We start from the raw sequence: 25,946 nt of genomic DNA on the forward strand, positions 1-25,946 counted from the left end.
TACTTAAATTAAATGAACAATTGTAGAGTCGGAACTGTTCTTTGATTTTGTTGTGTTCACAATTAGTGATGTCAGTTAGATTTGGTGAGGTCAGAGTTATGGAATAATACATCATCCATCTTTGCTCAATGCTCACTACATCAGAAGCCCCGAACGCAGTGGAAGGGTCTGACGCTGGCGTTTTGAAGTCCACCTGTTGTTTTAAAACAGCCGAACTTCCAACTTGCTTAACTTTTGGAGCGTCAAATGAGGACCCAGCTGCGACCAAAGTGCTCTCTCTCTCTCTCTCTCTCTCTCTGGGTGTGTCTCTTTCTCTCTCTCTGTGCAGCCACTTTCATCCCAGCCTGTCTCATGCTCTCATATGCTCCCCAAACAAATCTCACAGCAGTTTAAGGAATAGCAAGCATGTCAAATAACGCTACACTATAGCAAGACCGTCTGAACAAAGTGAGAATGTTCTTCTAAACACATCATCTAGCAAAATATAGCCTATATTCCATGGATGTCATGATGAGATTAGATTGGCGAAAGTTTGGACAGACTGGATTACTTAATCTTTCCCCACAGTAGCCTACTACCTTTTTTTTCTCCCCTCTGACTGCACGACAAACAGGTACCTCCACTCTACCTTTGACAGTGGAGTGTGCCGTGTTTGCAGGACGTCCCACAGGCTCCCACAGCAGGTCAGAGCCCACCATCCCCAGCTCCTCATGTGCAGTGTGGGCAGCTGGGAGGTGTGTTAGACGCCACCATCCCCAGCTCCTCATGTGCAGTGTGGGCAGCTGGGAGGTGTGTTAGACCCCACCATCCCCAGCTCCTCATGTGCAGTGTGGGCAGCTGGGAGGTGTGTTAGACCCCACCATCCCCAACTCCTCATGTGCAGTGTGGGCAGCTGGGAGGTGTGTTAGACCCCACCATCCCCAGCTCCTCATGTGCAGTGTGGGCAGCTGGGAGGTGTGTTAGACCCCACCATCCCCAGCTCCTCATGTGCAGTGTGGGCAGCTGGGAGGTGTGTTAGACCCCACCATCCCCAGCTCCTCATGTGCAGTGTGGGCAGCTGGGAGGTGTGTTAGATCCCACCATCCCCAACTCCTCATGTGCAGTGTGGGCAGCTGGGAGGTTTGTTAGACCCCACCATCCCCAGCTCCTCATGTGCAGTGTGGGCAGCTGGGAGGTTTGTTAGACCCCACCATCCCCAGCTCCTCATGTGCAGTGTGGGCAGCTGGGAGGTGTGTTAGACCCCCCTCTTGGAACAAAGTGACCCCAGCCAAAACAGTGCCCAATGCCATAACCATAAATCTTTCCATGAGGAAGGAAGGAGGGGGGAGAGAGAGAGACAGAGTGAGAGAGAGAGAAAGAGAGAGAGAGAGAGAAAGAGAGAGAGAGAGAGAGAGAGAGAGCTCTCCTGGGTTCCAACTTGGGAAACAACTTACAAATCTTCAAGTACAGTTGGACCATTAAACTTGACAAATCAGCATAGCACTGCCACCTGCATCCAGTGTGTTTGGCTCTAACAAGGGCTGCATCTCCAGATACATGCTCACCCCATGGTCCCTGTGTTTACTATTGGCCATTTTCACAGCAGCCATTTTGCATTTAAAAGGCAGGAAGTAACACAGGTGCAAGCAGAACATTAACGATGATTTCCAATTTCCAATCCATTTAGGTGTTCCAGTGCTGGAGCCCTCATTAATGTTTTGCTCGTACCTGTGTTACTTCCTGCCTTTTAGACACAAAATGGCTGCTGTGAAAAAGGCAGTTTTTTTCATTCTTTGTTTCCCTGGGCAGAGGGGATAAACGCACACATGCCATATGTCACCTCTCCATAAACTTCAATCCCATGTGGTAATAATCCACAAAACCAACTGCAGTTACTGCACCACTGCTTCAGCTAATGGTACAGTAAAAAGAAAGAACAGAAGAGAAGAGATGAGAGAAGAGACGAGAAGAGAAGAGAGAAGAGACGTGAACAGAACAGAAGAGAACCTCAACAGAACAGAACAGAAGAGAAAATTAAGTTCATGCAATAAATCGTGTCAAGCAGCTTAGATAGTGAGATAACTGCATCATTAAACTGAGATCTGTGGAAAATCTATTTAAGGGCAGTGAATCCCACAACACCAATGTGACTGGATCTTCAAAAGCTTTTACAGTGGTTGTAAATACGGATACAGTGGAGGCGACCATAAAAGGAGCTCTTTGAAGGCAAGGAGCAGCTTTACAGTGGAGATACCAAGATCCCAGAGGGATAGAGCGTTTAAACAGAGCACTGCTTGAGCCATTGAGAAAGTCTGGAATGGTCAGTGAACAGACCAAGTGGGGCTAATTTTAGGATGGTATTTCACAAGGAGTGATTTGGACCACGAATCACTGAAATAGCATTTAACTTTTCTCTGAGGACCCCGACCCCACTCACTTTCCCACAAAGCTTTGGTATCATGGCGGAATATCCCCCATGCACGCAACCCCCCTAACCCAGCCCTCCAAAGTATATATATATATATATATATATATATTGTGATTGCTGCGATATAATAAACAAATGGTATCTAAGAATGTGCCGGTATGAGTTTTTGACGGTATGATAACCTTGGACAAAAATACCACGGTTTCACATATCACAGACTAAAATACATGAAATATATTACAATTTAAAATATATTAAAACTAAATAAATAAAACAATTTGAAATAAAATTATCTTTACAAAAAAATAAAACATTTTGAGACATTTGCCTGTCCCAAACATGTAAAAAGAAACACCAGAAAACAGAAACTACAGCACTGTGTTACAGCACATAGAAGATGGCTCAGACTGCAAAGACATGTCTGACCAAGAATACAATGATACACCCCGTTTATTTATTTTATAGCGCCTTAAACGCCACACTCACGTGACTCTTCGTTTTTTCAGAGAGAGGCGAGGTAACGTGCATCTGCAGACTTTATCGAGGGACCATGAAGGCGTCATGTGACAGGCTAGCTAGAAGCCTGGAGGTGCTGCTGCAAGCAGCTGCGACAATGTTAATCTTGCTATATTCTTCATCACAGCCGGTCATTACCGACTGTGCACTTAAACGTGCACTAGTTCTGCATAAGCACCTGCAGCTCTCTCCTTATTTTACTGACTTTTTGTTTACATGCTTTTCTCTGAACAGCTAGTTATTAGCATAGCTAGCTGTTAGCGATCATGGATGTTCTCTCTCTCCCTCTCGGTAAGATGTTATGTTTGTGAACCTTGCTGCGCATAACATTACTCATTTACTAGTGTTGATGCCCAGTGTGATGGCACAGAAACGTGTGTTTGCTGCATCGCGTCCAACGTTAGTAAGAGGAGGCACACACACACAAAAAGAAAGTAAAAAAAAAAAAGTAAAAAATAACCCTTTTGCGGTTATGTAATCGCACGTGCTGAGTGACATCGCGATCGTGCAGCACTAGAATATAGCAGTTATTTTTCAACATTTCAGCACATTTTAACAATACCGAACCGTGATCATTTTGGTCACTATAATCGCGATATGAAATTTTCATACCGTTTCATCTCTATCCACAACTACTGTGTGTATCATTTTCCTTACTGACAATGACATGCACGGGAAAACAAAACAAAAGAAAAACAGTAGCCCAAGTCACAAAATATTTCCGGCGTGCCGCCTGGTAATCACTGAGTCACTCGCTGAGCTGTCAGCTCCATTACAGCATATCATTATCCATTACACAACACCTGGGGAGCATTTTCACAAGCTACCTGTTAATCATTCAATCCAAGACAGACCTTACGTTCACACAGAGCAAAACACGATCCATATCCAGATGAGGTCACCCCTCAACAAATGAGTCAATGTTCTTATCACCCAGGTGACAGCAGGTACAGTATGCCAGTCATACATTAACACTGACACTTCATTAAAACTGTGACTAATGATGGAGCCCAAACCACCGCATGACAAAAGCCTAGGTTTGCATAATGAGATGCTAAACGCAGAAGCGCCGCATGCATTCGTCCACAGAGAGAACCCCGGGTATTTGGGATATCATCACAGTGTGTGGTAGCAGGGTGCATAGAGCTACTGCATAGAGGCGAGCCTACTGTACATCTACTGCATAGGGAAGAGCATTACGTTATTCATTCAATGTAAAACCTCGTGGTTCAGATATCGGACCTGCTTTGACCTATGATTACTCCTCTGCACATGACAGTGTACAGGCTGATCCAGAGTAATATAGTGAAAAATAACAGCCCATTACACACTTGAAGTGTCTCTTTCAAATGGTAAAAAGTTTTCCTTTAGCATCCTGCTCTCTTCAGCCTCACCGAGTCAATTCCTCACCGGCGTGGTTTCCATTATTCGATGGCTGACGCACACACAACACAACCAGCCATCATTCTGCTCGAGCGGATAAACAGCGATGACACACCTGTCCTGCCCTCCCCAGCTCTGCCAAGCACACCGCACAACATGCTCTTCAAATAGATGAGCTCCACTACCTCAATCTACAGAGCAAGACAAAAATCACCGGGCCATATCAGTGCCCAGTCAGTGCAAGTGCAAGGCCAAGGGCAAGTGTTCTCTAGTTTCTAGCACTCAAACTTTCTTTTAATTACCACTGGGTCAGTACACCAAAGGATGTGTTTCAGCAACCCAGTGGTCATTAGAAGAAAAAAGGGAGAAAGTAGCAAAGACAAAGCTTGCCCTTTTGCACTGGGCATAAAATATGCCCCGCCGTCTAACTCGGCGAGCGTGTGAAGACGGTTGTTTGCCGAATGAAGACGTGCGAGGGGACGCATCTGAAAATAGAGAGGCGTTTGTCATGCTAATCCTCGGACGGGGCGCCGGAGATCCTTTAGAGGCCCCATTCTTACCGTCGACCACAAAAGGGGCGCAGAGGTGACCCCCACAACTCATCAGGTCACCAAACGTCCTCCGTGACCCCGACTAAGACCAACCTCACAATAATAATCCCCTCCAATTACAGACATGTTCTTCACAAGTGGACAGGTTCTCCACCTTTAAAAAGGAATTGAAATATCCAACAGGCTGTGGAGATGTCGAGAAGACAACTGGCAGGCCCTCCACGTTCGCCTGACAACAGAGGCCCATAAAAAAAACTTTGTCTCAGGCATTGAGAGAACACCCACAAAATTTACCCATGCATCACTAGCTCAGACCAAAACTGAACAGCGACCACATAATAATGGCCATTTAAGGACGATGTGCGCTGAAAGAAGTTTTTTTTTAATAAAGCATTTTAATGGGATTGGCTGAGGAATCCCCCCAGGGACCAATCCCAGAGGACGGGGCTATTTTTAACATGGGAAAGTATAACTTGAGCAGAAGCCGGCAGTTTGCGCCGGCGTGCCAGACGGACCAGGGATGCCTCCTGTGACAATGGGTGTCAGACTCACATGGTTGAGTGTGCATGTGGGGGGGGGGGGGGGGGTACAGGGCTCTGGACTGGGTGTCAGACTCACATGGTTGAGCGTGCATGTGGGGGGGGGGGGGGGGGGGGGGGTACAGGGCTCTGGACTGGGTGTCAGACTCACATGGTTGAGCGTGCATGTGGGGGGGGTACAGGGCTCTGGACTGGGTGTCAGACTCACATGGTTGAGCGTGCATGTGGGGGGGGGGGGGGGGGTACAGGGCTCTGGACTGGGTGTCAGACTCACATGGTTGAGTGTGCATGTGGGGGGGGGGGGGGGGGGGTACAGGGCTCTGGACTGGGTGTCAGACTCACATGGTTGAGCGTGCATGTGGGGGGGGGGGGGGGGGGTACAGGGCTCTGGACTGGGTGTCAGACTCACATGGTTGAGTGTGCATGTGGGGGGGGGGGGGTACAGGGCTCTGGACTGGGTGTCAGACTCACATGGTTGAGCGTGCATGTGGGGGGGTACAGGGCTCTGGACTGGGTGTCAGACTCACATGGTTGAGCGTGCATGTGGGGGGGTACAGGGCTCTGGACTGGGTGTCAGACTCACATGGTTGAGTGTGCATGTGGGGGGGTACAGGGCTCTGGACTGGGTGTCAGACTCACATGGTTGAGCGTGCATGTGGGGGGGTACAGGGCTCTGGACTGGGTGTCAGACTCACATGGTTGAGCGTGCATGTGGGGGGGTACAGGGCTCTGGACTGGAGATATTGCTCTTGACTATTGGCTCCAGGCGGTTCCGCTCCGTTTTGGGTGAGCAGCCAGAGTAATGAGAAGCTGGGACTATTGTGAATTTCCACAGAGAGAATATGGCCATAAATTAGAGGTAGGGGGAGGGGGGGATTTAAATCACATCCAATCACAGCACAAGCCAGTGATTCCCAACAGTCTGTTATCACGCTCTGCTAAAGCCCTGCCCCCCCCCCCCCACCCCCCACCCCCCAACCTCAACACTGACAGTTTGAAGATGTTTACTGACCACAAGTAGGTGGTACTGTATTGCGATATTTTATTATATAAATTGTCAGGTGCATGCAATATTTATGACAGCTTGTTTTTTTAGTGTTGGTCAGTCTGTCTGCTTGACAATCCCATTTTGCTGCAATACAAAATTATTGTAGTGAGATGGACAGACTGGAAACTTTATCCCATTACGTAAAACAGAACGTTTTATCCTATGGTGACATAATTTGCAATTGAAAAAAGGTAATAAATCACAATAATATTGTATCTGAATATTAAGTGTCATGATAATAAAAAAAAAAGGTCAGTTCCTTAATTGATGTATCTGGTGCGTGAAACATGACCGCATGTTAATAGTCTTTCCTTTTCTTGCTTAAGCCTGAGCTTATTTGAATGAACGGTGAAATAACACGCAAGAATCTTTAAGCCTTTTTCATAGTGCTTTTCCACACAAACACAAGACGTCAATATCTTCTGAACTTAGCCCGTGGCCAGTGCCTCATCAACGCTAATAAATAACCACTAATAAGTCAACCTTTCATCTGTTCATGACGTTCAAAATTTGTTTGAGGCACAGAGTTCTTGTTCCCACTACTTGCCCTGAATTCCTTTTTCTACAGGGCAATTATGCTGGTTTCCCCAAATCTGCCCTTTCCTGTGTTTAGCCCAAATAAGCCTGCTTACCGGAATACTCCACTTTACAGTGCCAGTATATGAAATTAGCCAGGGGCCAGGGCAAAAATGGCCCAAGAAATCTCAGAGTGCCCCAAAAACTGTGATTGAGGGGCAAAAATTGCCCCCAAGACTTTTATCATTTTGTTTCCATTCAATTCATTTAATTTCCATTTCCATCTCTAGCACACACTCAGCACCTGGTTGCGAGGAGAAGACGACAAAAAACATACTCACACAAACAGTGCATAGTGTGAGTATGTAGATTTTTTTAAGTGCCACCAAAATTGTTTAAATGCCCCCACTTTTTAGACAGTTTCCTGCAGTCTCATGCTATATAGTGTTTCCTATACTACAGTCACATGCTATATACATGTAGTGTTTCCTATACTACAGTCACATGCTATATAGTGTTTCCTATACTGCAGTCACATGCTATATAGTGTTTCCTATACTACAGTCACATGCTATATAGTGTTTCCTATCAGGGGCGTAGGCAGAAATTCAATTATGGGTGGGCCTGGATAAAATTGGTGGGGCAATTGCATGACGAAATTTTGCGCACGAAGCGGCTGTGGCTGCATCTGCATACGTAATTGAGCTGGTGATTATGGGGCCTAGGAACTCTGCATCGCTACATTAGTGGCAGAGTGTGATAAACTCTGCACGGTTACATTTAAAAAAAAAACTCTCGTAACGGGACAAGCCCGTCTTTTATTGTCACACGAACACCACAATACATGCATGCGGCCACAACACACTCATGCTGACGGTGGCCGGTGAAAAGTGTCCTCTGCATTTAACCCATCCAGGCATGTCCTTTCCTCCGGGGGGCAGGCCAGGAGCAGTGGTCGCTTTCTCGTCCCCAGCGCCCGGGGACGATCTGATCTTCTGCATGTTTTTGGTGGGGGGGTTATATACGGAGGAACCCCCTGGGGGAGCACGGGGAGAACATGCAAACTCCACACAGAGAGAAAGGCCCTTACGACGAGATACCCCACCTGGGCAGTAGGCACTGAAGATATGGGGGGGAACACAACCACAGCGCCCACAGTGTCCCAGGCGAGAATCGAACTCAGGACCTTCTGACTGTGAGGCGACAGCTCTACCACTGAGCCACCGTGCCCCCACATTAGTGCCACCGTGCCCCACATTAGTGGCAGAGTGTGATAAACTCTGCATGGTTACATTAGTGGCAGAGTGTGATAAACTCTGCATGGTTACATTAGTGGCAGAGTGTGATAAACTCTGTATGTTACATTAGTGGCAGAGTGTGATAAACTCTGCATGGTTACATTAGTGATAGAGTGTGATAAACTCTGTATGTTACATTAGTGGCAGAGTGTGATAAACTCTGCATGGTTACATTAGTGGCAGAGTGTGATAAACTCTGCATGGTTACATTAGTGGCAGAGTGTGATAAACTCTGCATGGTTACATTAGTGGCAGAGTGTGATAAACTCTGCATGGTTACATTAGTGGCAGAGTGTGATAAACTCTGCATGGTTACATTAGTGGCAGAGAGTGACAAACTCTGCATGGTTACATTAGTGGCAGAGTGTGATAAACTCTGCATGGTTACATTAGTGGCAGAGAGTGACAAACTCTGCATGGTTACATTAGTGGCAGAGTGTGATAAACTCTGCACGGTTACATTAGTGGCAGAGAGTGACAAACTCTGCATGGTTACATTAGTGGCAGAGTGTGATAAACTCTGCATGGTTACATTAGTGGCAGAGTGTGATAAACTCTGCATGGTTACATTAGTGATAGAGTGTGATAAACTCTGCATGGTTACATTAGTGATAGAGTGTGATAAACTCTGCATGGTTACATTAGTGATAGAGTGTGATAAACTCTGCATGGTTACATTAGTGGCAGAGTGTGATAAACTCTGCACGGTTACATTAGTGGCAGAGAGTGACAAACTCTGCATGGTTACATTAGTGGCAGAGTGTGATAAACTCTGCATGGTTACATTAGTGGCAGAGTGTGATAAACTCTGTATGTTACATTAGTGGCAGAGTGTGATAAACTCTGTATGTTACATTAGTGGCAGAGTGTGATAAACTCTGTATGTTACATTAGTGGCAGAGTGTGATAAACTCTGTATGTTACATTAGTGGCAGAGTGTGATAAACTCTGTATGTTACATTAGTGGCAGAGAGTGACAAACTCTGCATGGTTACATTAGTGGCAGAGTGTGATAAACTCTACATGGTTACATTAGTGGCAGAGTGTGATAAACTCTGCACGGTTACATTAGTGGCAGAGAGTGACAAACTCTGCATGGTTACATTAGTGGCAGAGTGTGATAAACTCTGCATGGTTACATTAGTGACAGAGTGTGATAAACTCTGCATGGTTACATTAGTGGCAGAGTGTGATAAACTCTGCATGGTTACATTAGTGACAGAGTGTGATAAACTCTGCATGGTTACATTAGTGGCAGAGTGTGATAAACTCTGCATGGTTACATTAGTGGCAGAGTGTGATAAACTCTGCATGGTTACATTAGTGATAGAGTGTGATAAACTCTGTATGTTACATTAGTGGCAGAGTGTGATAAACTCTACATGGTTACATTAGTGGCAGAGTGTGATAAACTCTGTATGTTACATTAGTGGCAGAGTGTGATAAACTCTACATGGTTACATTAGTGGCAGAGTGTGATAAACTCTGCATGGTTACATTAGTGGCAGAGTGTGATAAACTCTGTATGTTACATTAGTGGCAGAGTGTGATAAACTCTGTATGTTACATTAGTGGCAGAGTGTGATAAACTCTGTATGTTACATTAGTGGCAGAGTGTGATAAACTCTGCATGGTTACATTAGTGGCAGAGTGTGATAAACTCTGTATGTTACATTAGTGGCAGAGTCTAATAAACTCTGCATGGTTACATTAGTGGCAGAGTGTGATAAACTCTGCATGGTTACATTAGTGGCAGAGTGTGATAAACTCTGTATGTTACATTAGTGGCAGAGTGTGATAAACTCTGCATGGTTACATTAGTGGCAGAGTGTGATAAACTCTGCATGGTTACATTAGTGGCAGAGTGTGATAAACTCTGTATGTTACATTAGTGGCAGAGTCTAATAAACTCTGCATGGTTACATTAGTGGCAGAGTGTGATAAACTCTGCATGGTTACATTAGTGGCAGAGTGTGATAAACTCTGTATGTTACATTAGTGGCAGAGTCTAATAAACTCTGCATGGTTACATTAGTGGCAGAGTGTGATAAACTCTGCATGGTTACATTAGTGGCAGAGTGTGATAAACTCTGTATGTTACATTAGTGGCAGAGTGTGATAAACTCTGCATGGTTACATTAGTGGCAGAGTGTGATAAACTCTGCATGGTTACATTAGTGGCAGAGTGTGATAAACTCTGTATGTTACATTAGTGGCAGAGTCTAATAAACTCTGCATGGTTACATTAGTGGCAGAGTGTGATAAACTCTGCATGGTTACATTAGTGGCAGAGTGTGATAAACTCTGTATGTTACATTAGTGGCAGAGTCTAATAAACTCTGCATGGTTACATTAGTGGCAGAGTGTGATGACATCTTAACAAGTAGTTGAATTATGCTTTGGTTTTCCATTCCATTTACAGTCGGACGTTTCAAAGCTTGTTCTGCTCACAGTGCTGTGCGCTTTTCATTTTGGACACAATGCATTCATGTAAACCGGTTTCTTGCCAACAGTGTAATTAATAAGTGAACAAGCTGCGTGGATGAAATTTCTACTGTGACAGCTATGCGAGCTGGTTATTTAGTGAGGGCCTGTGTGTGCCAGGAGAGCAATGTGCTGTTAAACACATCAAACATGCTGTATTTATTGTGGATAACACTTAACCACTTACAATGGCTGCAACTATCGACTAAATGATTAGTCACTTGATCTATAAAATGTCACAAAACGGTGAAAAATGTGGATCACTTTTTCGACGAAGCCCAAGATGACATCCTCAAATACCTTCTTTTCTCCGGAGCAACAGTCCACAACCCAAAGACAATCAGTCTGCGGTCATAGAAGACTAACGATACCAGAAAATGAGGCAACATAAGCCTACTGGTTCAAAACAGACACCTGCCAACATTAGGCTGCGAAAAAGAGGAGCCTTGTGAAAATGTTTTTCCCTCTTGCCAAAGTTTTCTCTAAATTTGGAGTGTTATTTAGCCACCTTCCTGACAAGCTAGCATGACATGGTTGGTACCAATCGATGTCTTAGGTATTCTAGTTTCATATCATATCACTGTGGTTTTCAAACTGAATTGAATTTGCCAAATATCACAATATTTGCGAAAATTGGCCCAAGCCGACTCCTCAGGGTCAATGTTGTACGCATTATGTAAAAAATGTTGTCTGTAAAAAATTATCATATTAAAAAAAAATGCAATTCTCTGGTGGACCACAGTTTGGGAACCAATGATAATACAAATAGATAGCGATTAATACATTATTGACTCATCCTTGCAGCTCTATCACTTACGCAATATTTTAATGATCTATGCTAAAAACATAAGCACAAGAACACCAGAGTGATATTTCTCATTTAAAATAAAGGCTCCTTCCAGTTTTCCACTCCATAAAGCAGCGCACCCCGCATGTTGATTTACTGCTTTGATCTGTGGACGCTGACAGGATGTTCAAAAGTCCCTCCAGCTAAAATAAATAAATAAAAATGCTTGTCACAAGTCCAGCTCTCTAAGATACTATCCTGTCCAGCCAGGTCAAGCACCCTCACTGACCTCAACACACACACACCTGTAGTGTCCATAAGACGGCAGAGCCGGAGACCCTGGTCACTAGACCATACCACCTGTTCAAGATGGCGTCTTTTATCGTTGTGTTTAGTTGACATGTGAGTCTGAAACGCCAACAGCCTGAGCCTGGGTCTGAGAGACAAAATGAGATATACTACTACCTGAAGCCTTGAGGTATGTCGAGTAGCAAACTGCTTTTACTACAAGAGCATGTACGAGTTTTTATTTGTTTCATTCAAGTTGATGGTGACGTTGATCTATTTTGTTTGTTAGTGCGATGTCCGAGACGAACCCTCGTTTAACACACTTGGTGAGCGGAATGAGGTACGCTCAATTGTTTGTTATCCGCAGGATATATGTTTGTATAAATTTGAATGTAGCCTACTTTATTTTGGTCAAGTGGTTTGGTCGATTCATTGTCGTGTATTGCAGCCATACTTGTTTACATTTTGATTTCTGGTACATGCATTAAATGGATGTGTAGTCTGATCGACTTGAATGTTTTGCATTTATCTCATTGTGCACTTGACTTGACCAAGTCTTTAATAGTTAACTTGCTTAACAAAATTTGTATTTTAGTAGTTTAAATTTAGCTTAATAAATGGTGTATTTTGATTATTTGGTATTTGTGATGATATTTTGTACTTTTTATATTTTAACTTGTTTAGTAAATTGTACCATTCTGATTCAATGTGCAAACTATATATTTGTGTTTTTGTATGCCTTATAGTTTTCACAGTGTCTACCATGGTGTTTCCCTACATGCCTGATGAAAGAACAATAAACCGTGGTTCATCAGTCGAGACTCTCTGCCTCCTGTTTACCTAGACCAAGGGCTGTTACATGCAACGTTAATCACACTGGTCAGTTTTCACTTTTTGGCAGAACACCGGACCTTGTAATCCGTGGATTTACATTAGCGTAACAGTGATCATAAAGTAAAATTGATGATAGGCTACTGGACAATGGACATGTATTGGAAATGAGCCTTCGCTTGTTTCAAAATACTATTGTCTGCTCCGAAGCGCTAATGCCATCCATCCAAACATCGGAGATACTGTCTGAGGTAGGCTTTAGACGTTAGCTTAGCGTCACCTAATCACAGTCAGTCCCTCTTCTCACAACAAATGCTCCAGGTAGTGCTTTTTCCATTCAAAAATGCAAACGTTATGTGTGAACAGCCCCATACACAGCAGATTACCCCTGCTCCATCATACCCATAGTAATCACACAGACCCCCCCCTGCCTCCCCCGCACGAGTACCCGGTTACTCGTTCATAATAGGAGAGTACTCGAGTATTTAAATTGCTTAAAATGCCCCCACCCACCCACCCACACACACACACACACACACACACACACACACACACACACACGTGTTCCTCTATGGTTTGGAAACAGTTAATTTGATAGTGGAAGGGGAAACAAGGGAAGCCCATTAATGAATGGCTTACAGAGCGTGTTATTCTGTCTGTTATCTCTTCTTCAACGCTGCAGGTGTTTTTTGTTGCCATCCCTGGAGCTTGGCCTCATGCCCCCCCTTTTGTCCTTCCTTAAAGTGTTTGCACACAGTCCATTTTTTTTCGTATGCGTTTTTTTAATCTGTTATCCGAAAAAGAAAATTTGTTACGCACAGAAACCTTGCATTTTGCGTTTTGTTAATATGTTCGTCATTCTGTTCACAATACAAGACAAATTCGTCCTCTCCTGTATCCACATTACAACATGACAGGTGACAGGCAGCAGGGGCTGATCTGCAGCAGTGGTGATGTGGACTGGAGAAGGCAGATGGCAGCAGGTCGGGGAATGGTAACCATATCGCACTGGACAGGAGCTACATACTTGCCTTCACCTCGCCAAGCCGGCTGTGGTGCGCCGTGGTCGGGTGCTGCAGCACCGTGCCCCGGGGAGGGGGAGCAGAGTGGAGCCAGTGAGTGGAGCTCCATGGGGAGAGGGAGTGGAGAGGGGCCAGTGAGGTGGAGCTCTATGGGGAGAGGGAGTGGAGAGGGGCCAGTGAGGTGGAGCTCTATGGGGAGAGGGAGTGGAGAGGGGCCAGTGAGGTGGAGCTCTATGGGGAGAGGGAGTGGAGAGGGGCCAGTGAGGTGGAGCTCTATGGGGAGAGGGAGTGGAGAGGGGCCAGTGAGGTGGAGCTCTATGGGGAGAGGGAGTGGACAGGGGCCAGTGAGGTGGAGCTCCATGGGGAGAGGGAGTGGAGAGGGGCCAGTGAGGTGGAGCTCTATGGGGAGAGGGAGTGGAGAGGGGCCAGTGAGGTGGAGCTCTATGGGGAGAGGGAGTGCAGAGGGACCAGTGAGGTGGAGCTCCCTGGGGAGAGGGAGTGGAGAGGGGCCAGTGAGGTGGAGCTCTATGGGGAAAGGGAGTGGAGAGGGGCCAGTGAGGTGGAGCTCTATGGGGAGAGGGAGTGGACAGGGGCCAGTGAGGTGGAGCTCATGGGGAGAGGGAGTGGACAGGGGCCAGTGAGGTGGAGCTCCATGGGGAGAGGGAGTGGACAGGGGCCAGTGAGGTGGAGCTCCATGGGGAGAGGGAGTGGACAGGGGCCAGTGAGGTGGAGCTCTATGGGGAGAGGGAGTGGAGAGGGGCCAGTGAGGTGGAGCTCCATGGGGAGAGGGAGTGGAGAGGGGCATGGAGGTGGAGCTCCATGGGGAGAGGGAGTGCAGAGGGACCAGTGAGGTGGAGCTCCCTGGGGAGAGGGAGTGCAGAGGGACCAGTGAGGTGGAGCTCCATGGGGAGAGGGAGTGCTGAGGGACCAGTGAGGTGGAGCTCCCTGGGGAGAGGGAGCAGAGAGAGGCCAGTGAGGTGGAGCGAGCACCACGTCTCTCTGACAGTCTCCCAGTTCTACCCCCCAAACACAGACACACATGGGTCAAACAGCTCGCAAAAGGCTTTTGACCGATGCGAAAAATGCAGAAAATCAAACTTGTTCCGAAAACTAAAATGGCGGACGAAGGTTTCCGAGTCAATGTGAAAACGTGAGTGACACAACATGAGGTCCTATTTATTTGTGCAAATAATTTCGGATGAAAACAGAATAACCCTTCAGCCGGAGGCAGAACTCGCCATCTTCGGCTGCTCGGAGTCTTCTCTGAACTTCCCTACAGCTGTGCAACAGTCTCTGACACAGGGCACAACTGTTGCCAAGAAACTCATCCTGAAGGAATGGAAGTCTCCCTCCTCACCCTCTTTTCAATTGTGGCTGACGGATATGTATATATTCCTGAGGACCAACTCACTTAAGAAGTTTTCGGCTATTTGTTTCTACCCTACCTCGTTGGGGTTGGGGGCTATGGGTGACTCGCCCGGCTGGTTTCTCATGGACCTCTTGCGTGGTATCCCGGGCATAATATCTCTTACAAGCATAAGCACCTTATGAGACTGGTAGCACAACGTAATACTGAATGTCGATAATATGTTTTTTTCTTTCTTTTCTTTTGTTTTCCTGTGTCTGAGCCTGTTTGTTTGTCCTGTTCGTGTGTTGTTCAAAAAAATGGAAAATAAAATAGTCGGGGGGGGGGGGGGGATTGGATGAAAAATATGGAGTTGGTGTGCAAAAGCCTTTATTTACAGTCTTATTTTGTCTGACCATTTGCCGCTCGATCTCGTCTCTGCCTCTGGATTTGGCGGTCATGCCCCTCTGCCGTGTCGCTGCCATATTGGCCTGGCCCGCGGGTGGGCCTGGTGCCAGCCAGTCGCTGAACAGGACCTCCCACCCCCTCCCGGGCATGCTGGCCAAGGGCCTTGCAATGTCAATTTACAACCCCACTAGTAAATTCACCTGCGTCCTCCATTATCATCATTACGATTACTTCTCTCCCCTCACCTCTTTGCTTTGTCATTATTCTTTAGCTGTTACAATCATGCCTCAGCTAATCCTGCATCTCATTTCACAACACTATTTAAACTTATCATCCCAGTACAATGTAAACTGTTGTACTAGGGCTGCCATGGTGTGGACATTTCCCCCCCGGGTAATAAACACGTGACAACACCGGTGTTACTGGCGACACCGTATAAGGTACATTTTTTTTAAATGTTTCTCAGCTGTCCTCACGGTCCAGTCAGTCAGCCCCTCCCCGCTGCTGTGTAACGTTAGCTTGAATGCCTCAGAATATGCACTCATGGCTGCATCCGACTCGAGACAACTTTTCAGACCCTCCTGGAGACAATCTTTCTCAAAAGAGACTAACGTTAGCGACAAATCTGGAGACTTTTTCTGACATGGGATTAACATTACCATCACACCAATCTGGGAACCCATCGGGTAAACAAACAAACAAAAAAAAAAATTTTCCCTAACCTCTGGGGGCAGGCTCGTTTCATGTCTGTGTAAACGGAACTCAAGGGGCTCCATCGGCAGCAGAAGAAAATCCCTGCTGTAAACAGTTTTGCAGCCATTCATTTAGTTTGACACTTATTGAGAGTTGATTTGAGTTAAGTTGTGGACGAGTGATGTCATTTGCACATGAATGACATCACTGTCTGGTCCCCAAAACTCAAATCAACTCTCAATAACTGTCACACGTTTTCGGATAATGTGTGAGATCATGTGCGAAATAGATCAGCATTGTTTTTCGGTGACGTTCTCCTTTAAAAAGGGAGAGTTAAGTTAAAATATATATATGAAGAACTTCCATTTCGTCACCCTCTTAAAATAATACTTTTTGAGGAAAATGATATTTTTGCCTAAATCCTCTCTTCGTGATGCTGGCCACCTCTGGTAAAATGGCCTAAGTCCTTAATTGAAAAGATCACGCTGTTCCTACCTGGTAGTGCAATGGCCTATGTCAGCTATGTGACTTATGCCGTTTTATTTTTGCCTACGTCAAGACAATGTGACTTAGGCAAAAATAAAACAGCCTAAGTCACACGCTTGACATAAAATGCAACTAAGTCAGGCCTAAGTAATTTTTTTTTTGCCTGAGGCAATGTCCACACGGAGACGGAACCGATCTTTTTTTTTTCGTTTAAGAAAAGTTTTCCATAAACAAGGAATCGTTTCAAGAAATGTGTGTATCCACATGAAACCACTGAATACCACTGAAACCGCTGTAGTATATATGCCAGGCAGGTAAGTGGCGCTGCCAAAAACAGAGAATAAGACAAACTCGTCAATAATGGCATTCAACCACTAGGGGCGCACAGAGTCTATAATGTGTATCTCACTGTAGCGAGCACCTTGGCTTTGGGTCCTATTACTAGCCTCTGTATCTCAACTCTAGACGAGGTTTGCCATGTCGATGAATAAAATGATTAAACCTATACAGGCAAATGCAGAGCTGTTCAGCAGGGCTGATGGTCTCCCTGTAGCCTACAATATAGAACGTTAACTATCGGTGACGTTCCTGATACCACCATATCCACTTCCATGATCTTTAGACATACGGTATGTTGAAAAACACATCCCAGCGTATTGGCCGCTCCTGCACATCACAGCACAGGCTAAATGATGCAACATAAACATTATATAAAGTCATGGCATAAATGTGTTTTTATTGAAAAAGTGGTGTCAAGTAATGTAAAGTCTTGTTGGATTGAACATCAGAATGCAACCGTGTTATGGTCGTCAAACCTCTCACTTCACTATTTACGTTGTATTTGCGAGAGCTATATATACACCATCCCGAAGTATGTGTGTTACACTCAGGGTTTACATTTCATTTCATTTTGTCCAATATTCAAATATTCCAGAATTGCATGTTGTATTAAAAATAAATATTTCTATCTAACACGTTTATCCTGGTTTTGTTTGTGTTCTTGTAAAAACGTAGCCGCCGCTAAGCTTTCTGGGAAATATCCAGAGAAGGGATGGACAGGGGAGGGGTGGATGGGAAGAAGCTAACGCTAGTGCAGTGCCAGCCGTATCTCTACTTTGCTGCTGGAAGCTTGCTGACGTCGACGGTGGGTCTGACTACATGAGACTATAGGAAGAAGCAGCTGTAAAGGAGCCCTTCACAGGCTCAGTAGTAGCTGTTGCTGGCAGAGAGAGGTGGGGCTATGGCGTCTGGCGTCATCGGTTCAGGAAAGATGCGTATGGGTTGTAAACACGGAAATGCAAGGGTGGCGTCTTCAGATTTGTTCACTCTGGGACCCGGTTTCAAAAACTAGCGTATTCTCCCAGAACCTATACTCCCAGAACGCTGGTTCCGTCTGGACGAAACGTCCATACTAGGGATGGGCATCGAATTTCGAATTTTCAAATAATCGTTGTTATTATCAAGGTCGACTTTTATTATTGAAAATCGAAATTCGTTTATTGAAAAAAAAAAAAAAAAAAAAAAAAAAATTGTGTGTGAGTGAAATGTTGCATTGTCTCCCCTGATTCTAACTATAGTCGAATCGCTTGGTTTGAGCAAGTAAAACAATTTTTATAAGCAACCTCTCCCTCTTCATGGGATTTCATCCGCCATTCATTTTTCCATAAACCTTGCTTAAAATGCTTGTAAAAATTGTTTTACTTGCTCAAACCAAGCGATTTGACTATACTTAGAATCAGGGGAGACAATGCAACATTTCACTCACAAAAAAAAAAAAAAAAAAATATTGAATTTTGATTTTTTTTTTTACATTTTTAATTTTTTTTACATTTTTATTTTATTTTCGAATTTCGATTAAAAGTCGACTTTGGCCAGCGAATTTCGAATAGTGTTTTTGCTAGAAATGCCCATCCCTAGTCCATACGAGAAAAAACTTTAGCGGATACACCTAAACTCGTCTCCGTGTGGACATGGCCTAAGTCACAATGGCATGTTCGTAAATTGGCCTAATCTAATCAGTCATCTAATCGTTTTATGTTACATAATTGACAGTGTTATTTGTATGTCAATAGTCATCTATTGTCATAAAAAAAAATTGTGGAATGATTGGTTCAGTTTTTTATGTTTTCTGAAAAACTTGTGTTTGTGACTTAGGCCATTATTTTAAGAGGGTGACGATTTGTATTCACAAGATATATAAATTCAAGCACTTCAAGTGACCCATATCTACGGTACTTATGTCTATTTTCACAAACTTTCAAGGCCTAGATTTTTCTCTCAAATTCACAAACTTTGGATTTAAAAAGGACTCGTGGGAACTCTGTGATACATGCGTATTTTTACATATTTTTTCAGTGTTTTATCACTTTGTAAGTGTATTAGAAATTCTGCTTCAGTAGTCGCTAGTGTCTGGCTGCTAAAGTGAGCTGTATTTTCTGTTTCAGAGCTACAGAAAAGAGATAAGGTTGGTTGACTGACCGCACTGCCAAGGCCAGAGCACACCACATGACACAGGTAGATACTGTATGTGCTTGTGTGTGTGTGTGTGTGTGTGTGTGTGTGTGTGTGTGTGTGTGTACATTGTGGTGAAAGCAACAGTGTGTACACAAGAGTTGAATGGCAGCTACATTCCGTTATAAATCCCTTGGCTGTGTTCACTCTATTCTGTTTTTTTCAACAGAGCGCCACAGGAATGAGTCCTAAAAGGTGGAAGTTAGCATCGCCTCGTTCCCTCGTCTCTTTAGTCAGTTAGTCTGGGTTTTTTGTATGGGGATTTTGGTTAGATGCCTGAAATAAGGTCTGTGGTGGGTTAACTAAAGTTTATGAAACTGTGACCTTTGTGTTCAGCAAGATAATCTTAAAATGATTTTTGAAGTGTTTTCTGAAAATCGCAATTTTTGGCGATTGCATTTACGTTAAAAGTGGTGTTGATTATCTTGCTGAACATAAAGGTCACAGTTTCATAAACTGTTATTAACCACAGAGCTTATTTCAGACATCTTACCAAAGTCCCCATACAAAAATCTCATTGACTTCCAGACGAGGGAACCAGGCAATGCTAACTTCTGGGTTGGCTGGCCTATAAAAACACGTCATCTCTGCGATACTCTATGGAGAGAGACAAGAAAAACACTGCAGCTAGCCTCTTTTTATAGGCAGACTGGGGAACCTTTAAGAGGAGCGCACTGCTTGTTTGGAGATCCAACAAACCACAACAAAGAGCCGGCAGGTTTAGAGCATGTTGCCATGTTCATGTCATGAAACTGAGAAGTCATTAACTTCTTGGAATGCCTACATCCAGTACAACAGTTTGTAGCTGCTGTTTCTCTGTGCTGAAAACAGAGAAATGAGTTATAAGTGTTAGGGATGGGCAGTTTAAGTAACTATGGTATCGGCCCCGAAACCCTAGGCTCGGCCGCGCAGCTCGGCTGCTGCGTGGCCTGTCACTGATGATGTCACAATCCCGATGATGTGACAATGCCTATGACATCATCTGTGCCTATGACATCATCAGTGATATCATAAGATGATTTTGTTTCAATAATGATGTCACTGATGACATCACTAATGATGTCATAGACATTGTGACATCATCAGTGGGACAAAAATTTAAACGGACAAACATTGCCCACTTGCCCACTCCATTTTATATAAAGATTTAAATACCGTAATTCTTCCAATAAGCGCCTGTACTCTAATTGCCGCCGGGTCTTCCTTTTGGTGACCTTTCCGGGTCCAAATTGATTTAGCATAATAAGCGCCTGACTCATTTTCCCGCCGGGGCCGGAAATGGAATATTTTTTTGGTTACCGTTGTTATTGTTGTTTTTGTCGTCACGAACCAAGCCGCGAGCTAAAGCACGAGAGAGCAAGAAAAAGTGGGAGGGGACAGTGAACGAATAGAGAGAGAGACGAAATGGCGGACAGAGCAGATGCACGAAAAACAGGGAAGCAACTAAAGAAATATGACATTACCTTCAAGTTGAGGGCGGTGAAGTATGCAGAGGAGCATTCTGGTGAAGCAGCGGCTCGCCAATTTGGGGTCGACGCCAAACGAATCCGTGAGTGGCGAAAGCAGAAAAAAGAACTTGTCGCCCAGGGCACTGCTGACGGCAAGAGAGCACGCCTGAGCGGGGCCGGGAGAAAGAAGAAGAGCAAAGAGCTTGAGGTCTGCCTCTGCCATTGGATCCAGTCGATAAGGGCTCGTGACCTGCGAGTTTCTCGTAACATGATCAAAGTGAGAGCCACAGAGTTGTTCGCCTCGGTGACCCACAAAAAAGAGGGAGACGTCTTCCTTGCCAGCAACGGTTGGCTAGACAAATTCTTGAGGAGGAATAACTATAGTGTGAGGAAACGCACCACCATTGCCCAGAAAGATGCAAGTGTTAGCACGGAGAAGCTAGTCAATTTTTTTGTCTTTACAAGTCGCATGATCGAGACGAAGAGGATTGTAACAAATAATATCATCGCTATGGATGAGACGGCAGTGTGGTTTGACATGGTGGGATCCACCACCGTGAATGAGAGAGGGGCACCCACGGTGTCACTCAAATCCACCGGGCATGAGAAATGCCACATCACTGTTGTGCTCGCAGCAAAAGCGGACGGGACTAAACTGAAGCCCTTCATTGTTTTCAAAGCTGCCGTCAGGGACGTTAAAGCCATGCAAATCATCCCTGGCGTTGTGATCGTGTCGTCTAAAAATGGATGGCTCAATGATGACTTGACCAAGCAGTGGCTCCAGAAGGTGGTTGGAAAGTTCTCCTTCCAGCCCAGAATGCTCGTCTGGGACTCGTACAGGTGTCACCTGAGCGTGGCCACCAAGGCGGAGCTGAAGAGTGGATACAACCTCACGCCCGCTGTCATACCCGGTGGGTGTACGAAGTACGTCCAGGCGCCCGACGTAGTCTGGAACGGCCCGTTCAAGGCGCACCTGAGAGCGGCCTGGGATGATTGGATGGCGGGGGAGCAAGACAAGGAATACACCAAGGGAGGAAACATGAGGGCCCCCTCACGCCGCCTCTTGGTCGGGTGGGTGAAGACGGCGTGGGAGCAGCTGGACCCCGAGACCATCAGAAGGTCGTTCAAAGTAAGACACGTGTGTGTGTGTGTGTGTGTGTGTGTGTGTGTGTGTGTTTTTCTGTTTACGGTATGTGAAAACCCCCAGCCCCAATTTGCTGCTTGTTTCATCCTCAAGGTGTGTGGGCAGGGAGTTCCCAGCGACGGCAGTGAGGACCACATGATTCACTGCTTGAAGGCAGGGGAGCCGTGCGCGGCCGGGCGACTGGAGCTGGCCAGGGCTCGAGAAAAAGCAATTGTCCAGAATGTAGATGAGGAGCAGGTAGAGGGAGAGAGCGATGAAGATGAACAGTTTAACAATGAACTGGTGATTGAGGATGATGGTGATGAGGAGGAGGAGGAGGAGGAGGAGGAGGAGGAGGAGGAGGAGGAGGAGGAGGAGGAGGAGGAGGAGGGGGAGGAGGAGGAGGGGGAGGAGGAGGAGGGGGAGGAGGAGGAGGAGGGTAGTTGAGCAGTTTACTTTTGTGTGTTTGGTGTAGTTGTGAGGTTTTGTATTTGTTTTACCAGTACATTTATTGTTGTGTGATTGTACGGTAGTTTTTATTGTACAGTATTTTTATTTGCAGATGGTAGGGTACTGTAGGTATTTTATTTTTATTTGTTGTTCTTTGTTGTTGTTACACTAAGTATGTTGCACTACTACCGCAGTATAGCCTAGCCTCACTGCCTACAGCATTTTGAATGTCTAAAAATTACACTTTATTCTGCTACCGCAGTTTTTACTGCGTGTATAGCATAGCCTCACTGTCAAAGCATTTTGAATGTCTAAAAATGACACTTTATTTTGTACTGAGAAAGCATTTATGTTAAAAAAATAATAAAGGCCTGGCCCAAATGCCCAAATGGAAATAACCGCCTGACTCTTAATTGCCGCCTGGTCTTCCTTTTACCGCCTGGTCCAAATTGCTTTAGCATAATAAGCGCCCGGGCTCTTATTGGCAGAATTACGGTATTTGAGTACTCTCATTAACTAATGGAGTACTTGAGTACTTGTTTATTAACGTAATTATTAATAATAGCGTCTGTTTTTGCATAATAATACGGGTGGTCCGTGTCCGAGGGGAAACAAGCAGAACCAAAGTTTGGCTACATTAAGCTATCGTAGGCTATAGGCCTGTAAGAATATCTATTACTACTAGGCACTTGACTCATAGGCTCGCCCGCTGCAGATGTTCGCTGTCCCTGCAGCTCGCATACCTTGGCTGCTGCGCGGCCTCGCCCACAGCTCAGCTGCTGCGCGGCCTCGCCCACAGCTCAGCTGCTGCGCGGCCTCTCATGCCCTATTAGCGTGCGCGGGGGTGTGTGTTGCACACAAAATGTTATTCCCCTTAAGTTTACATGCGTGTGGTGGGTCAGAGTCCTGCGCGGGTCTGATTTTCAAGACCCGGTTCCGCCCGGCCCCGCGACGTGCAGTACCGACCCCGCTCCGCGAACCCGCACATATGATCAATCAGTACCGCAACCCACCCCGCCCCGCAGACATGAGACCCGCCCCCCGACCCGGAACCGCATATATATAATAACCGTTAATCTGCAGTGCAAACATTCTGCAGTGCAAACATTTTGTAGTGAACCTAACGAAACTGCCACCGTTTCACACGAGAGGCGAACAGCAGTCTTTCTGGCCGAGACTCGTCAGCTGATGTACGTTAATTAGCTTTTAGCAGCTGCTAGCTCACTAACCAGCTGGATAGCTCTGCTATCAGACACACAGACAGTTACAGCAAGCAAAGTGACTTACCAGCTATTTCCAATATGTCCGGTATAATCCATACTGCCTTTATGATTGCTGTTGGAGGAACGTAAATCCACGTTGGGATGAGACCTCTCCACTTTCACGCTATCCATCCATGACATGTTCTTGCCTGTTGCTATGAAAACAGCCAGTGTGTATGTTTGACTGGAAGCTAACGTTAGCCTACTATATTATCTGTCCGACTCGTATTGTCTCCAATCAATCACCTTGACCGCAGCTGAGTTTTGAATGTTTTGTGCAGTCCAGATAGCGTCACACATTGCACAGTATGCGCATACTTGAAACGATGCCGGTTATGTAAACAAAGTGAAAACGTGCGTCAGAAACTTTTCTCCTGTTCGAGTCAGACCAGCTGCCAGACACACCCCCCCCTGCCAGACACACCCCCTGCCTCCATCTGAGTGCAACAGAAAAACATACAAGGCTCATACGTTGTCGTTGTTCCACCTGCCGCCCGTCCGCATTTAGTTAATTTTTACCCGCCGCCCGACCCACCAATTTACAGAAGTGTATTTTTTACCCGCCCCCCCCACGTTTTTTTTGCGGGTAACCGGCGGGGCCCCGGTTACCCGCCGTTATGTGCAACAAGTGTTGCACATAACTACTGTTTACTGTGTGGCAGCTGCTGTACTATTTATGGGATCAAAGAGCAGCTTGCTCTATCTGCTTTTCTTTGTCAGTACAAAATGCAGTTGAAACAGCGCAGGTACTACAAAAAAGAAGGGTTTGGACAGTTCACTCTGTCAAACCTTCTCTGTCAAACCTTACCTTCGGAGTTGAACACTTCTTTGAGGTACAGGAGGACGTCGGCGAACTTGCGCACGTCGTTGACCAGCTGCATGATGTAGTCTGGGTCTGAGGCAGGGGCGTCAGTGCTGTCCACCGAGCTGCAGCCAGCGGCCCTCCCCAACGCCAAGCCCGAGCCCGAGCTGGAGAGCTGGGAGATACCAAGGGAGAGTTTGGTTCCACCTCCAGCGCCGCCGCCTCCTCCGCTGCTCTGCCTCAGCATGGCAGCCAGCATGCTCTCTTGATCGGGTGGCCCTTCGGCCTGGCACCTGTGATCCCGCGCTTCGGCTCCGCCACTCACACCCAGCAGTGTACTGGAGGCTCCACCCCTCACACCCAGCACTGTACTGGAGGCTCCACCCCTCACACCCAGCACTGTACTGGAGGCTCCACCCCTCACACCCAGCAGTGTACTGGAGGCTCCACCCCTCACACCCAGCACTGCACCGCAACAGAGATGGACGATCCTGCCAAGTGGGAGGGAGGAGAATCACCATCAGAATCAGAATCACTTTTATTGCCACAATATGCCCCAGTGGCACGTTTTAACATAGGGACAAACAGCAAATAAATATTTTTCTATTCATAAAACCTGAAATTGATCTTAACTCATTGAGTGCCAAGGACGTCGATCGACGTCAAAGTAAATAGTGACGTAGAGTGCCAAGGACGTCGATCGACGTCAAATGCGTTTTTTGACGGTGGGACGTGGATGAAAGCCTCAGGCATCTCCTGTACAAATATGGGAGCTATTGAAGGTGTATAACCTATTTTACGGACTCATTAGGTGGCGACAGTGCTCTCCAGATTAGAGACAGGTCCGGAGAAACAGGAGGAAAAAGCCGTGATCAAAGAGAAACCGATGCATGCTGCAGCTAGAGCCATATAGATTGCTCTGTCTGGAGCTGACGTTGGCTGCGAACAGGAGTCAATCCGCGCCCACAACTGAGCCCCTCTGTCTCTGTCTGTCTGTCTGTATAGTTTCTCCACACGATTAGCCGCCAGAAAAGCAGCACCCGACGCCAAACCATTCAGCAGTCCGGTTTGGCTCTTCCGTGTCGCGCTGGGAGCCGCCCAGCACACAAAAACGGAGCACTCCGAAAATAGAGTGGGTGCGTGAGGCTGTGTGTTAGTGTGGGGAGGAGTTTGCAGGTGAGGAGGGGAGAGGGGGGTGGGGCACGCAGGGCATCACACAACTACACCACGTCACTACATCAGAAAATATTATCTTCAGACTCAGTGAATGTGCTTGAAATGCTGCATTTCACAAAAGGCGGAATATCTCAGCTAATAATTTGAAACGCCTGTATTTGCTCAAAACGACCTATCTTCTCCGGCTCATAACTAAAGAACGGAAAATGGTATCAATAAACTTTTTTTTGCTGATGATACAATAGAGCCAGCTCGTTCTTTGTGCGTGTTCGGTGTTTACATAGTAATATCACACAATATTCTGTGGGCCTCGAGAAATCACTGAAAACGCTCTGAAAACTCTGGCACTGGGAGCGTCCGTTCTCCAAAAGTGGCTGGCACTCAATGAGTTAATAAGGTGACGTGACAAACACGGACTCTCTCTCATCTCCCCATCTCCCCGACAGGAGACAGGACTGGCTGCACCTGCTGCTCCTTAAGACTCCCACAGATCGAGAGTTAATGACCAGGGGCCGGTTGCACCAACTGGTCTTACACTGGTCTTAAGCTAAGTTGGTCGTAACTTTACGACC

General features: G+C 45.9%; 1 protein-coding gene across 1 annotated transcript in view; it reads right to left on the reverse strand.

Moving 5' to 3' along the window:
* Positions 1-24,505, reverse strand: part of arhgap29a (Rho GTPase activating protein 29a) — a gene marked incomplete at its 5' end in the record, with an annotated part of 97,385 nt that extends 72,880 nt beyond the window's left edge. Inside the window, one exon of the mRNA XM_083659672.1 lies at positions 24,205-24,505. Coding sequence (XP_083515798.1) covers positions 24,205-24,457 — 253 coding nt within the window. The remainder of the gene's footprint in view (positions 1-24,204) is intronic.
* Between the last annotated feature and the right edge of the window lie 1,441 nt (positions 24,506-25,946).

The sequence above is a fragment of the Poromitra crassiceps genome (assembly GCF_964638095.1).
Source record: "Poromitra crassiceps genome assembly, chromosome: 2".
In the NCBI taxonomy this organism is placed as follows: domain Eukaryota; kingdom Metazoa; phylum Chordata; class Actinopteri; order Beryciformes; family Melamphaidae; genus Poromitra; species Poromitra crassiceps.